The sequence below is a fragment of the Ursus americanus genome, chromosome 7, assembly GCF_024610735.1.
Source record: "Ursus americanus isolate L20-20 chromosome 7, mUrsAme1.1.p, whole genome shotgun sequence".
NCBI lineage: Eukaryota > Metazoa > Chordata > Mammalia > Carnivora > Ursidae > Ursus > Ursus americanus.
In genome coordinates, this window is record NC_142133.1 from 62068472 (window position 1) to 62082633 (window position 14162).

Below are 14162 nucleotides of genomic sequence, written 5' to 3' on the forward strand. Positions count from 1 at the left end.
CAAACTGGACATCTCCACCTAGACGCCTCCCGGGCTCCTCCAGCTCCAATCCTACAGGGAACTCAGCCACTTTGCTTCTAAACACGCCCCCCCCCCCCCAGCCTGTCTCCCCCATCTCCGCGAACACTCTTCCTTGTGTGCTGTGGCCCAAGCCACAGGTCTGGGTGTCAGCCTTGTTCTTCCCTCCTGCCACCTCCCCACGTCAAACAGTCCCCAAGTCCCGGTGCTGCTCCCTCCGTCATGCGTGCAGCACCCAGGTCTTTGCTACAGGCTGAACATTCAGCTTTAAAAAAGAATTGACGTCATTCCTCTGCTCACATTGCTTTGAGCCCGGTGAGGAAACCTGGTTAGCTCTAAGAAGTCCAGTGTTGGGTGGAAGGTGGTAGGGCTGGCCGAGCAGGGCCAGTCCTGTGTGCTCACCCAGGAAGAACAAGGTACAGATGGAGCCAATGGGGGTGGCGGCGGTGCCGCTGGAGAGAAATGGAGGGACTTGGACCTGTCCCTTCTCTTCATTCCGCGCCCCACTTCCCTACCTGAGAGCACCATCAGCACGTGGGTGTCTCAGCCGTCTCCCACTGCTCTCCCGGTCTCCGGCGTTGCCCTGCCAGGCCCATTTGCCACCAGGGAGATGCTCTCAAAGTGCAGACGTCACCACGTCACACTTTGCTTAGAACCCATCCGTTGCATCCCATTGCCTCCAAGTCCAAACTCCTCCACAGCAGCCCCCAAAACCCTCTGTGGTCTGCTGCTTCCTCTCTGCTCCCGCTCACTTCCCCTCTGCCATCCCCCAAAGGTTCGTGCACGCACACAGCTCAGCCTCCTGCAGCTCTGCTCCTGCCACGGGCCGATCTCCCCTTGCTATTCCGTGGCCTCTGCGGGGGGCCCTGACCCCACCCACTCTCTGGAGGGTGAGCTTCCAGTTTCCCTTCCAGATACCAGCTTCCGCCTTACCACCTTGGCCACCACTGACCGGACCGGCAAGGGTACACCTCTGAGGTGCTCCCACAGCCCCCGCGTGCCCACCCCGTGTCCACACAGGGCTGCGATCCCTTGTTTCATGACCTTCCTCTGTTGTTCAGAAGCTCACCATCCATCATTTCCCTGGGGCACAACGCCTGGCACATAGTAGGTGCTCAGTAAATATCAGATGAATAAAGGCGTGACCAGGCTCCCGAGCCGGATGATGCTGTGGGGGTGGGGTGCTCGGGAGTGTATTTTGACTGCAGAATCCAAAGAGATTTGTGGGTAAGTAGGCTCGGAGCCCCAGCGGTGAAACACTAACACACTACAGGCTCTTGTTTTTAATGAAAAGTGAAAACACCCCCAAATTCCATTTTCAGGTAAAAGCGCAAATCCTCCGTGTCCACACATTGTGAGCTATTGCGCCGTGTTCCCATAGCTCTGTCTGGAGCTCTAGAAACCTGTCTCGGTGCGTTTCTCCAGCACCCTCAGGAGAGACGTGGGCACAGCTCGTGTTTCTCTGTCTCGGCCTAGTCCCTGTCTCTGACACACAGCTGTGCTCTTTGTGTCTCCCCTGCCCCGCGTCCCCCCAGCATTGAGAGCAGACTGGACCTGAGGAAGAATCTGCAGTGTCAGAGCTTCAAGTGGTACCTGGAGAACGTCTACCCAGAACTCAGGTGCCCGCCCTTCCTCCTTAGCCTCTGCGGCCGCGGAAGGAAAGGCCCTCAGCTGAGTTGGTCTGGAAAAGGGACATCCCGTGGCCAACTGGATAAAGGTGGTTAAGTACAGGGAGGTCTGAGATGACCAGTTGGCTCTCCTTCATCCCGAAACCAGAAGAGGAATTAAGTTAATCAGCAGCATGAGGGATGGAGGTTAGCTCGTAGCAGCATTTCTCAGCTGCTGGGGTTTGAGTCCCGGGTGCGCCCTGAGGCTGACACCGTCTCCACCCCAGGCTCCATTTGCCATCGTGGCTCCTGGGTCTCTCCTTGCTGCCTTGCTCCTGGTGGCAGTCCCCCTCCTCACCCCAGGCAGAATGGCCCTGTCAGCCTCAAAACCCTGCCTCCACCTCTCCAGTGGCTAGTGTCACTTAGCCAAAGAGCAACTAGTTCTCATCTCTCTCTGGCTTTCCTCCAGAATCCCCAATGATTCCTCCATCCAGAAGGGGAACATCCGACAGAGGCAGAAGTGCCTAGAGTCTCAGAGGCAGAAAAACACGGAGACCTACCACCTCAGGTTAAGCCCCTGTGTCAAGAGTAAAGGCGAGGATGGAAAGTCTCAGGTACGTACCAGGCTGGGACGTGAGAACACGTACGGGGATTCCGCCTCTGCCACCTGCTTCTCTATGACCCCAGGTGTCCGGTCATACCCAGAGCCTAGCAACGGAGCAGGAGAAGTACAATTTCCCCTCACTCTGGGACCGGGGTCACTCCCCTGGGCTTCCAAATGTGTCAAGTTTTTCTGAAAGACTGCTCACCAGGCAACATCGTGCCTATAGGAAATCACCAGTAAATCAGCAGGATTTAACGAATGCGTCAACAGCGTCCAATGTGCTGGCAGGAAGCGGGGGCCGGGTCAGGCAGGGCAGGGGGAACAGCCACCTGGAGAAGGTGACATGCAGATGGAGAAGGACGTGCCTCTGGGTGACGCTGCTCCAGGACGGCATGCCTGCCTGAGTCTCCCCGCTGCTCTAACCCGGACTGATCCAGGAGAACCATCACCCTTGTCCCCCGCCCCCGTCTCTGGCAGGGCCCTCCTTCCCCCGCCCCATCCTGTCCTCAGCGGGCCTGCAGCTGCACCTCTGCTCTCTCCGGCCTCCCCCGGGTCTGCAGGAAGCATGGGAATCCGTTCTCAGGTGGCCTCGTGCCTTAGTCCGTTCATCAACGGAGCACACCCACGTTCCGTGGGTCAGTGTTCTCCCATCTGACGGTGGAACTCTCTTAAAGGGCACTGGCACATCCGCAGCCCGTCTCTCCCTTCACACTTGCGTGCTGGACACGTTAAAGCGCATCCAGCTCATAGCTTCCTCTGGCTCCCGTGGCACTGCCTGCTCCGGGTTCTCCTGCATTCCTGTTCTTTCTCTCTCTTTTCTCTGCTGGCTCCCCTGCTCCACTTTCATGTGCTCATGGTGAGTATTCATGAAGGTTCTTAGGTCATTGCTCTTTTCTCTGGAAATGGTGTCTTGGAGATTTTATCCAAGCTTCCAGCTTTGGCCACATCCAGTGTTCCGTGGATGCACAAATTCTAGTTTTCATCCCTCCACGAGTTCATCCATTCACTCCATAAACATCTCTGCTCTCCGCTCACTGCAAAGACACTGCGGTGAATGGCTAGGTTGCGGGTCTCCGTGGTCCCTCGAGGGATCTAATGCAGGAAGAAGCAAGCAAGCGGCTGTTCTGTTATAAACTCTGTCCTGGGTGGGGTTCAGTCCAGGCTGCTGTAGAAGCACCGGACGGTATCCGCCATATGCGTGAGAGTCAGGGACGTTTTCCCAGAGGACTCGAAAATGAGCTGCCTCCTGAGAGAGGAGTAGACATGGGCCATGTGAGGAAGGGGAGAAGGAGCAGCCCGGGAGGCAGAGCATGCGTGAGGGCCTGGACTGTGGCTGGGTGACCGGCGTGAGCCCACAGCCACCACAGAGTAGACGGACACCTACGAGCAGCTGCCAGGCACCACAGCCACCTCGCTGTCCCTGCTCCTTCTCTCCATGTGACTGCCCTCTCCCAGGCTCCACGGCTCCAATTCCGACTGTCTGCCCTGGCTCCGCTTTCTCCTGGTCCCCGTTTCTGCAGGTCCCTGTCCCTTCTCCCCTCAAATAGCCCTTCTTGGACCCTGCCTTCACTCCTCCATGCCCGATCAGCCTTCCTCAGCCGTGGCACTGTTGATGTTTAGGGCCGGATGGGTCTTTGTCCGGGGGGCCGTCCTGGGCTCCAAGGCCTGCCTACCAGCATCCCTGGCCTCTGCCGGCCAGGAGCACCCCACACGTGCCAGTCGTGACAGTTGAACTGTCTCCAGGCTATACCGAACACCCCTGGGGCATAAAACTACCCAGATTGGGAACCACTGTGTTAGGTTAGAGCCACCGCCTCCGGTCCCTGCCCCTCGTCCCCAGCCGACATGGCACCATCAGGCCGTTGTTCTCCATCTCAGTACAGCCTCCCGTGGCTCCCCACTGCCCGCAGCAGAAATCCACACCCACAGCCTGGTGTCGGAGGCACCGCCACACGGGCCTCCAGCTTGCAGTGACTTTTCCCGGACCCGTCTCTCTGCTCCGACAGGACAGGGGAGGGGCTGCCTGAGTTAGACAGGAAAAGGGGAAGCAAGCCGAGGTGTCGATTTTGCCATAGGTACGGCAGCCTGGCTGGGGGTGACACAGGTTGCTCAGCGGCGTTTTGTAAACTGTTGTGAGCAGTTGCGGCACATCCGCCTCTTCTGACTCTGTGTGTGGGCGCTGTGCGTAGGGGAGCCCAACGGCCAGAATGTTGTCACCTCCCTGTCCCTGGGACAGGAGCTTGCTCGATCAGTCCTCAGCATAGCAGCTGCTTTTCTGCTCCTTAATGTCTTTGGCTGCATGAGGAAGTGGGAGGAGGGGAGCCATGGGATCTCTGGGTCTTGGGGAGGGGCTCTCCCGTCTCCAAAAGAGTGCCAGGCCTTTCTTTGACTGGAGAGTACTAGTACCTGTTCCGGCTGACCTTCCAATGGCACGAGAAAGGGGAGGAAAAGCAGTCATCTGTGGGAAAGTAACAGTCTTCGAGCGAGCCAAGAGTTCTTTCTAGAAGATAGTGCCAAACTATCACTCCTTCTCGCTTTGGAGAAAACAGTTGGGTTTCTGTAGCAGCAGTGTGAATTCAGAAAACATGGAAGAAGACTCTGAGATCGATGTTCTGCCCATTTCCACAGAGGACAGTGGGTGCCCGCGGTGCTCCTGGCCCCAGGCTGTGTGCCGAGCGCCGGGCGGGGCTGGATGAGACTCAGCCCCTTTCTGGAGCGGCCCATGGCCAACAGCAGGACTAGGATGCACGTCTAAGTTTTCTGAAGGTGTAAACCCGCTTCAGACAGATAGAAGTCTACCTGTCTCAGCTGGAATAATCCCCAAGTGTGTGTGTGCGTGTGTGTGCACGCACAGGCCATACACCCTTGTAGGACTGGCCTATGCTACCTTTCTCGTCCTTCCAGTAGCTTTCCCTCCTTCCTGCATAAGAAAGACAGTCCGGTCTTTGTGCTCGCCAACCCTTTCTGCTGTGCGTTAGGGCATCCAAGGGTTCTCTCCTCCGACCCTGCTCTGCCTCTTGGCCCCTCCACCATCTCGTTTCTCTTCGTGCGCTGCCTCTTGGCCTGTCCAGAGGGGGTCCCGTCTGCCCCTCACACCCCTTCCCATGACTCATTCTGCCCTCTGTCCAGCCGCCGCCTCTTCTACCCGGGAGAGGCCATATCAAGGAAGGGACGCAAGAGCCTGTTGAGGACGTATTACTGTTACCCTCATCTTACAGATGAAACCAGAGAGAGGCCTGGAGAGATTATCCAAGGTCTTAGACTAGTGAGTGGTGAAGGTAGGAGTTGGAAAATAGCTCTGCTATTGCTGCTGCTGCCGGGGTCACAGCTGGCTCCAGAACCCTTTTGTTCAAGGTTGGTCCCGGGAGAAGATGTCTATCACTGAGATCCCTCTCCCCCAGGGACAGATACTGTAAACATGAAAACTATATAGATCAGCTCCATGGAGGCAGCGGAGAGCGGGCCGGTTCCCACTGGCTGCCCCTATGAGAAGGGAAACGAGGGTCACACCCCATGTCAGGCCAGGGGAGGGGGCAGGCCAGACAGCAGGCCCCTCCCTGACATTGATGGGAACTGGCGAAGAGTATGAATGGAGACCCACGTTCTGGACTCCATACCAGAGTGGGGGGCACACCCAGCACTGCTTCCAGCCTGGGCCTACTCCCCTTTACTCCCACTTCAACCTGCATATCCACCTCGGTCACTCCCCTCTAAACGGTCCCCTTTGGGCCCAGCTGTGTGTAGTAGGGACACAGTCTACCCTTGGGAGGACTGACACGGGGTAAGAGCTACACAGATCCTGAAATCAGGTGCAGGCCATTTGGGTGGAGGATTCCAGGGCTCCAGACATCTGGAGTAAAAGAAAACCAGCAGGTTCGAGCCGAGAGCTCAGAGTTGTGCTTCCAGCTGCCCACACGTTCTCCAGCAGTGTCCCCCCTGGCATGTGGGTGTCCTCGTTGTTGAAAGGAGACAGTCAGACCACGGTTGTCCTCCACCTCAGATGCTGGCTTGCATCCCTGCCCCACCCCCAGCCCATCTACCCTTCCCGCTGCCTTACTTCTCTGTCTCGCCCCGCTTGTCGACCTTGGGAAGAGAATGTTTAATCTCCGTGTGTACTGAAGGTGCCAGCAGGCTGTTGCCTGGGGTGAAGTACAAGAGAAATACATCATCGGTTTGCAAACACGCAAAGCCCAAGGAGCCTCCAGGTTAACGAGTTTCCTCTTAACTTTATTGGATTTTCTAGAAAAATATTTGTGTGAAAGATGGAAGGAAGGCAGATGGACCAGCCTCACTGCTAGCCCAATTTAAAGACAGGGAGAAAGAGAGAAACTCTTCAGGGCGTCCATCTACCTGCGTTCTGGGCACTTTGGGCGACTGGCTCGTGAAGGAGGAGCACGGGCACCTGGACACTCGAGTGGGCGAGAGAAGGTGAAGCCTCCTCCCCCGCACCTGTGCTGCCCTTGGCAGGTGGGCCAGGACTCCAGCCCCGCAGCTACTCCAGGGCTCGGCAGCAGGACCCAACAACAAAAGTACTGGGTGTGGGTTTTAGTCACATGCGTATGAAGTGTATCCTGACAGCCAGGATGAAGGGGCAGGATGGACCGGAAATAAGACCCCAGTAATGAGTCCAGTGAAGGTCCCAGTCAAAGGCGGGGAGTGTGTCTCCAAGCCCACCGGGTCACCCTCCTGCCGCTGGTCTCCAGAGAGGCTGAAATCTGTCCGTGCGACTGAAGGTGTCCCCAGCACGGCCGGTCAGTGCCGTTGGGTGATCCCTCGGGATCCGGGTGCACCGAGAGGATGACCGAACTCAAGTGTTGCTCTCGCCCATGTGTTCGTTCCAGACGCCGTGACTGAAGAGGGCTTCGGGGGCGTGTGTGGCCTTCAGTGTGACGTAAGACCTTCAAGGCCAGCAGTGGCCCTCGATGCTCTCAGCTCAGACCCAGTCTCGTCACCCCCTTTGTCTGCTCCCGGCCTTGCCCAGAGCGACTCCTGATCCCCGTCCCTTCTGTGAAGTCGTACCTGCCTCCCGGGGTCAGCGTGCAGATGAACAGGTGGACGTGAAGCCCAGAGACCCGGGGGCCCTTGGAAGTGAGCTAGTTTGCCCATCTGACGACGACATAACCAGCAGTGCTGCTCGGCATGTGGGGTCCCTTCCCCATTGTGTGTAGTTCCCCACACAGAAGAGCGCGTGGACGGGGAGCTCACCACCGTCAATAACTGACGCGGGCTTCTGTGTTCATGAAAACACAGCCCCCGCCTTCTCTCTGCGGCTGAATGTCCGTCTCCTCACCCGACCGTTGTACCTCCCATGAGCCGTCCAAGTACTGTCCCCGGAGACTGTGCCGGAGCCAGCCACCGGCCTGCGGGTTCCACAGGCCTCATCTGGGTTAGTCATCCCACAACCCTGTAAGCCCTGTCCGGTTCTCCCCGCCGTCTCACAGATGGGGTGAGCGAGGCTGAGAGAGGTGGACCAGCGCTACCCAGGTCATGCACGAGTAATGGCGGGCCTGCTGCTGCCAGGGACCAGGCCCTTCAGACTAGGCGAGGGCATCTCAACTCCAGCACTGTTGGCCTTAATACCAGATAATTCTTTGTTGTGGGGACTGTCTTGTGCACTGTAGGTGTTTGCCAGTATCCCTCCAAACACTGCCCCGTGGCTCCTGGATGGATGGATGGATGGATGAATGGATGGATGGATAGATAGAAAGAAAGAAGCAAGATCAGCCCAGTTGAGAACTGCTGCCCCAGGCTGGTTGCTTCTTGCCTGCTAGTGGTGGCCCTGGGCCATTCCAAGGTCAGCCCTGTGCCTGGGCCCTAACTCCTCTCACGCCTGCCTCTTTCAGAACATGGCTCCTTTAGATGTTTCCTCTTAAGAGCATCTTTCCTCTCTGTTGCCCCATCCAGTGCAAGACAGTGAACCCCAGGCTGGGTGCTGCGGCCTGTGTCATCCCAGCCCTCAAGGCTGCGGTCAGATGGGCATTGCCCAGAGAGAAGTCTATGTCGCCACCGGCCAGGCCGCTCCCTTCTCAATGCGCAGGTGCTGTCCTCCAGAGACTCCCGCTAAGCACAGAAGGCCGTAAGGTTGTCCAGCCTGGACCACCCCGCCCCATCATTGATTCCCCTCTTCCAGGGCAGGAGCAAAGGGGCTAGAGGGCCAGGAGGGGGTCTCCTCCTCCTCAGCCCCTTACTGGCCTGTCTGTAAGGGGGTGAGGGCCCCCCCCACCCCACCGCCAATGGAGCTGTCAGCAGATGGCCCAGCGTACACTGATCTCGGCCAGGCCAGCCTGAGCAAGCACTGCTACCTTCCCGAATCCATTTCTGACTCCGGGATTCATTTAATAAACCCATTCATCACCGGTCATTCTGGAAGCCTGACAGGCTGTAGAATGGGAATCGGAAAACCTCCCCTCGCTTCCTGCCCCACCTGCTCCTGTGTTCTGCTTCCCTCTCTCCTGTCTTGCAGATGTGGCCAGAGAGCTGTGTTCCTCTGAGAAATTGTGAGGCTGAATTATTTCAATGCCAGTAAAGCCCCAGCTAATGGAAAGTCCACTTAGTGTAAAGGCTTCGATCCCCTGTCCGTGCATGTGCGCGTTCTCCCCTTGGGCGTCTTAAGGGGATTTCCTCCAAGCCCAGCCCCAGCCGGGTACCATCTGTGCTCCTTCCAGAAAGGCATTAGCGGATGGGGTGTCTCAGATGTCAAGAGAAGCACCGCTCCCCTCCCACCCTCACGCCAGCCCCAGCACTTCGTTTGTAAAGCCCCTAGGATATTATAAAAGAGGAAATGCCAAGATGAGCTTTCAGAAATTGTGGTATATTTCAAGTTTTTATGTTTAATTACTTAATGCTTTTAACATAAAAAATATGAAGTCAGTGTATTGTAATCAAAATAATTACAGAATTTATTTTTTAAACACCAATTCATGGTTCACAGCAGCCATGTAGGTGGGTAATGGGTCAGAAGGATGGACCTTATCTTCTTTCCACATCACTGACTGTCTGTTTAGCCTCATTTCTTGACAATGGCAGAAATCTAAAGCTGAGGCCAGTTGTATGGTGGGCCTGGGCAGTGGCTCCCTGGCAGCCCTGCCCTTGGGCTTGGGCCTGGGCTTCAGGCCTTTCTCTCCCCTCCCCATGTAGAATTCTCTGGACACACCCAAGACCGGCTCCCACCTTCTAGATCACAACTCCAGATGCCCGGAGCCCCAGAATCCCCCATCCAAATGGCCCTAGCCTGACATCAGGACCTGCGCGGATCTCCCGAGGGTAGACTGTGTTCCTAGCGCACACCTAGGCCCAATGGGGGTCATTTAAAGGGGAGTGACCAAGCGAGTGTGGATAAGCAGTAGGGGAGTTGATGATGGGAGAGGGAGCCAGGGCAGAAAGAAGAGGGGAGCAGGCCCAGGAAGCCAGCTCTGTGTGTGCCCCACTCTGGTGTGGAGTCCGTGGGGTGTGGGCCTCCATTCGTACTCTTCCCCAGTGCCCATCCACGCCAGGGAGGGGTCTGCTCTCTCAGCTTCCCCCTCCCTAGTCCCCTGCATGGGCTGTGACCTTTGTTCCCCTTCTCATAGGCGCTGCCAGTGGGAACTGTCCAGCTCTCTGCTGTCAAAATGGAGGTGATCTATAGTTTTCATATTTACAACCTGCAAGAGTGATCTCAGGGACAGACATTACCTGTGATTAAACTTGGATAGAGGGAGCCGGGACTGGCAGCAGCAGCAACAGCCGGGGAGCCGGAGAGAGTCGGTCCGGGGAGAGTTGCATAACTTCTGTGAGCCTTCCATCATGTAGAACGGGGACAATGATAATATCTATCTAGTAGGATTCTTACGAAGACTAAAGTCATCTGTGCCAAGCCCCCAGGACAGTGCCTAGCACATAGTAAGTGCTCAGGAGATGTTGGCCATCAGTAACAGGGTCATGATTACCGTATCACCTCTGTGCGTACAGACGTCTTTCCCTTTCAGCTTATCCTAGAGGGAAGCAAATGGCGGGTGTAGCACGGTGATGTTCAAGGCCAGAGGAGAATTTCTTGACACGTCCCAAGGAATACATTGCATTGCATTTAGTATTTAAAAATTTAAACATATATAGATCTAGAAATAGATGGAAGAGTATAAAGAGCTCCTCTAGCCATCCCCAGGCTTCAAGAACTCTCAACTCCCAGCCAGTCTTTTACCCATTTGTATTTCCATCCAACCCCCAGGGAGGGCCTTCTGGTCTAGATCTTCTCCCAACACCAGCAATTTGAAAAGGGACATGAGAATCCACATGTAGGACCCTAGGGGGACAGTGGCTCCCCCTGGGCTGGTGGCCCCATCCAGGTATCAGGGACAGGGAAGGTCCCAAATCAGGAGAGACAGTGTTCTGCATCCAGGTGGTCCGGTGAGGCAATAGAAGGACCCAAGCCTGTGGGCAAGGAGGGGAACAAGCCAGGGCACAGAAAGACACTGAAGATGTCACCAGATAGTGGAAGTCAGGAGAGGCGCAGGGGTCAGGAGGGGGCCGTTGGCGAGCTAGGGAAGGTGCAGGACAAGGAGGACGTGAACACCGGCTCAGCATACAGGACACGTGGTCCTAGAGTAGGGGCCGGCCAGCTAAGGGGCCCTTTTTACATTCTTGGGCCAAGGAGAAGTAGCTGACGAGCAGCCTGGTCCAGAGGCTGAGGGCCAGCTGGCCAGCTGGGCTGGAGTGGAGAAGGGGTCCAGCCCTCGACGGGTCCTCTCTGCAGCTTCCCCCAGGGCACCAATTCACTGGTCACCTCTTTGCCCCGTAATGAGGCACCTGCTTCACAGCCTGGGAGGTTCACATTTCCATCGCTCTGACCTAAGAACTAGAAGTGGTTTGGGCTCCTTCAGCAGCTAGTTGCTCTCTGATCTCCAGCGTTTCGTGGAATAATGGAGAAACATTCCTTGTGATGACCCTCCAATGGAGTGCCCCTTTCCTCTCCCCACCCTCCTTGTCTGTTCGCGTTCTCATCTTCCCTCCCTGCAGGAGCTCTGGGGCCCAATGATCTGTCCTCCTGGAGTTCTGGAGTGCACACACCTGCTGGGATAATTTTCTGTCTCATGACCTGCTGTCCCTCTGCTCTTCTTCCACTCCCTCCCTCGGCACACTCCCTGTTCCCTTTGTCCCGCCCTCTGCCTCTTATTGTAACACTCCTGTTCTCAAGACACTGGTTGCAGACTCCTTTTCAAAGAAGGGACGTTCTAGAGACAGCTGGGGTGACCTGCCAGGTAGCTGCTTGTAGTGTCAAGTGTGGGGAATAGACACGGATCCAAACAGAGAAACTAGAGACCACATGGCTGGAGAGGGGTGTTCTTCAAGCTTCCCTGCCTCAAGTCCAGAATTGTTCAGCACCTCCCAGAGGTGGCCTGCGTGTCCAGGCCAGTCCCCTTCCCGGGTGTGGGCATGGAGACTTCAGTGGGGGCATGATCTGGGAGTCTCTGGCTAGTGGGTCCCATTTTCCAAGGTGACTTTGTTGATGGTCTATTCCTGCTCAGACCTCCAGTGCTGTACCCATTCTCACACAGTCCCAGATGTGACCCACCGGGCTTCCCGGGACCCTGATGTGGCCCTTCTGTCCTCTTCCCCTGCAGATCTGGGCCTTCACATACACCCAGCAGATCCTCCAGGAGGAGCTGTGCCTGTCCGTCATCACCATGTTCCCGGGCGCCCCAGTGGTCCTTGTCCTCTGCAAGAACGGAGATGACAAACAGGTGGGTGCACCTGGGGTGTGGCCGCCTTCCGTGACGGGACTGCCTGTGTAGGCCGAAGTCTCGTGCGCACGACCAGGGAGAAACTCTAGAAGCGGAGGGGCTGATCAGAGAGAGGCCCTTCTGGTTAGGAGCGGAGGGGAGCGGCACCAGCAGCAGCGGTCAGCTTGCCCCTGATTGCCCGTGGACCAGGCTGGGCCCCAGTGGGCACACGCATCTTGTACTGGCCTGTCTAGCTCCGGTGCCCGCCTGGCATTCCAGGGCAGGTGAGCACCAGGGCAAAGCCTTCAGTGTGGCAGGATGAGCAGTGCTGGAATCTTGGCCTCCGGGGACCTTGGGCCCTGGTGGGGTGTCCACTGTGGGTGCACCATATGCCCTGTCCAGCCCAAGCTGTTGACCCCATGGCAGTCTCCTGCCGGTTGGGCACTGGCATTAGACAGACATTCAGATGCCCTTTGTATGGCTCACTAGCTGTGTGACCCACGGGAGGTCACCGGACTCCGGTTCCTCCTCTCTGAAATGGAGGTGAGGAGGCCAGCCCCACGGGGCAGCTGTCTAGAGTGGTTAACGGGAGTGGGCCGTCGTACCTGCGCCGTGGCGGTTCCCCAAAACTTGTTCCTTGTCATGTGACGTGAAGTCTGGGGAGCCGCGGCACGAGACCCCCTTCTGTGTTCGGGCCCTCCATGCGCTGAAGGGCGGTGGAGGAGCCCGGGTTGCTGGTGTTGGGTGGGTGCTGCCCAGAAGCCTGTCAGCCCTCCTGCGCGCCGTCCCCCCCGCTCGCTCCCGCACCTTCCTGACCTGCGGACGCTGAGTGCGTGTCGTTTCTTTGGTTGCTCCCGTGACTAACGCGCGTCACATTCTGTGGCCTATTGCTTGGAAAGTTATTGCCTTCTAACGAGTTTTCCTAGCGAACATATTGATTTTGCTTTTACCTTTTTATCCAAAAACAAAAAACAACAAAAAACCAAACACAAACCCCAGCAATAATACCTGGCAAAGCAGTTAGCTGCAGATTTATTCCTCCGTGAGACCGTGAAGTCGAGTCTCTGGGTGACCCTAGCCACGGGGCGTAAACATGTCTGCTTATTCTGGAGCTCCTGATATTACTGATAGAACCCGGGCCCTTAGCCAGAGAACGCCGGCTCATGCTCTCTCCTCTCCGTCTTCTCAGCAATGGACCAAGACTGGTTCCCGCATCGAGCACATAGCATCCCACCTCTGCCTAGACACGGACATGTTTGGTGATGGCTCTGAGAATGGCAGGGAAATCGTGGTCAACCCATGTGAGTCGTCACTTATGAGCCAGCACTGGGACCTGGTGAGCTCTTGAGGACCCAAGCCGGAACCAGTGGGGCTGTGGGTGACGTTTCCCCGGATGACAAGCAGACTGGCAATCAGGCTACGAGCAGCCCTCAGCTACTGTAGATCCTCTGAACTGGGAGGTGAAGACGGAGCCCCCCGGGCAGGAGCAGATGTCTCAAGGAGGATGGAGGAAGGGATTGCAAGCCACGTGGGGCCCAGAGACAGATCCCACGTGTTCTCCATGCTGTTCCGGTCCGGTCCTGGCCTGGTCTGTCCCTCACTGGAATCTGGGGAGAGAGATCTCACAGGAAGTGTTATGCTGTTCCCTTTCTTACAGAGGAGGTCAGAGAGAAAAGCTTTTTTTGTCACAGGGCCAGGACTGAATTGAGAGAGAGAAAGAATGGAGGTTGTTTTCAAAACAAATAAAGGAACCTTAGAAGTTTTCTCTGTGCATCTCTTCCTTTGTTTCTACTAATGTTAGCAGAGCGCTGAACTGAGTTCTCCGTCTTTCAGCAGAGTAGACAAAGAGGACAGGGAAATAGGAGACCTGTGCTCTTATCCTGGGCTGCCCCCGACAGGCTGTGTGACCTTCAAAAGACAAAACTTCCCTGGGCCTTCATCTCCCAGTACATCACACTGGGGAGCAGGAGCAGATCCATGGTTCTTACCCAGGGATATGGTCTCTCATCCAGAGAAATCGTGTCTGTTCAGGGGCTCCAGATTCCAGCTTCAGGAGAACCCAGGGGGGCCCAGCCTCCTCAGTTGATTCTGATGCCCCGCCCTGGTTGGAGCCACTGCTCTAGATGTCTCTGTGGGTCCTCGTGGCTTTATAGTCTGCGGCCACTAGCCGGCCGTTTCTTACTCTTAAGAAATCCTCAGCATGCCCTGGGAATTGGGTACTGTGTTTGTCCATACTTG

The 14162-nt window shown here is 56.5% G+C and overlaps 1 protein-coding gene across 3 annotated transcripts in view; it reads left to right on the plus strand.

Moving 5' to 3' along the window:
* The window catches only part of GALNT14 (polypeptide N-acetylgalactosaminyltransferase 14), a 202144-nt gene extending 188457 nt beyond the window's left edge, over positions 1 to 13687 (plus strand). The window contains exons 12-15 of one of the 3 annotated variants that reach the window (XM_045809137.2): positions 1554 to 1637; positions 2095 to 2239; positions 11826 to 11945; positions 13114 to 13687. In XM_045809137.2, coding sequence (XP_045665093.1) covers positions 1554 to 1637; positions 2095 to 2239; positions 11826 to 11945; positions 13114 to 13272 — 508 coding nt within the window. In that variant the 3' untranslated portion in view covers positions 13273 to 13687. The remainder of the gene's footprint in view (positions 1 to 1553; positions 1638 to 2094; positions 2240 to 11825; positions 11946 to 13113) is intronic. The other 2 variants (XM_087863746.1, XM_087863747.1) reach the window with 2 other exon arrangements.
* The last annotated feature ends 475 nt before the right edge of the window (positions 13688 to 14162 follow it).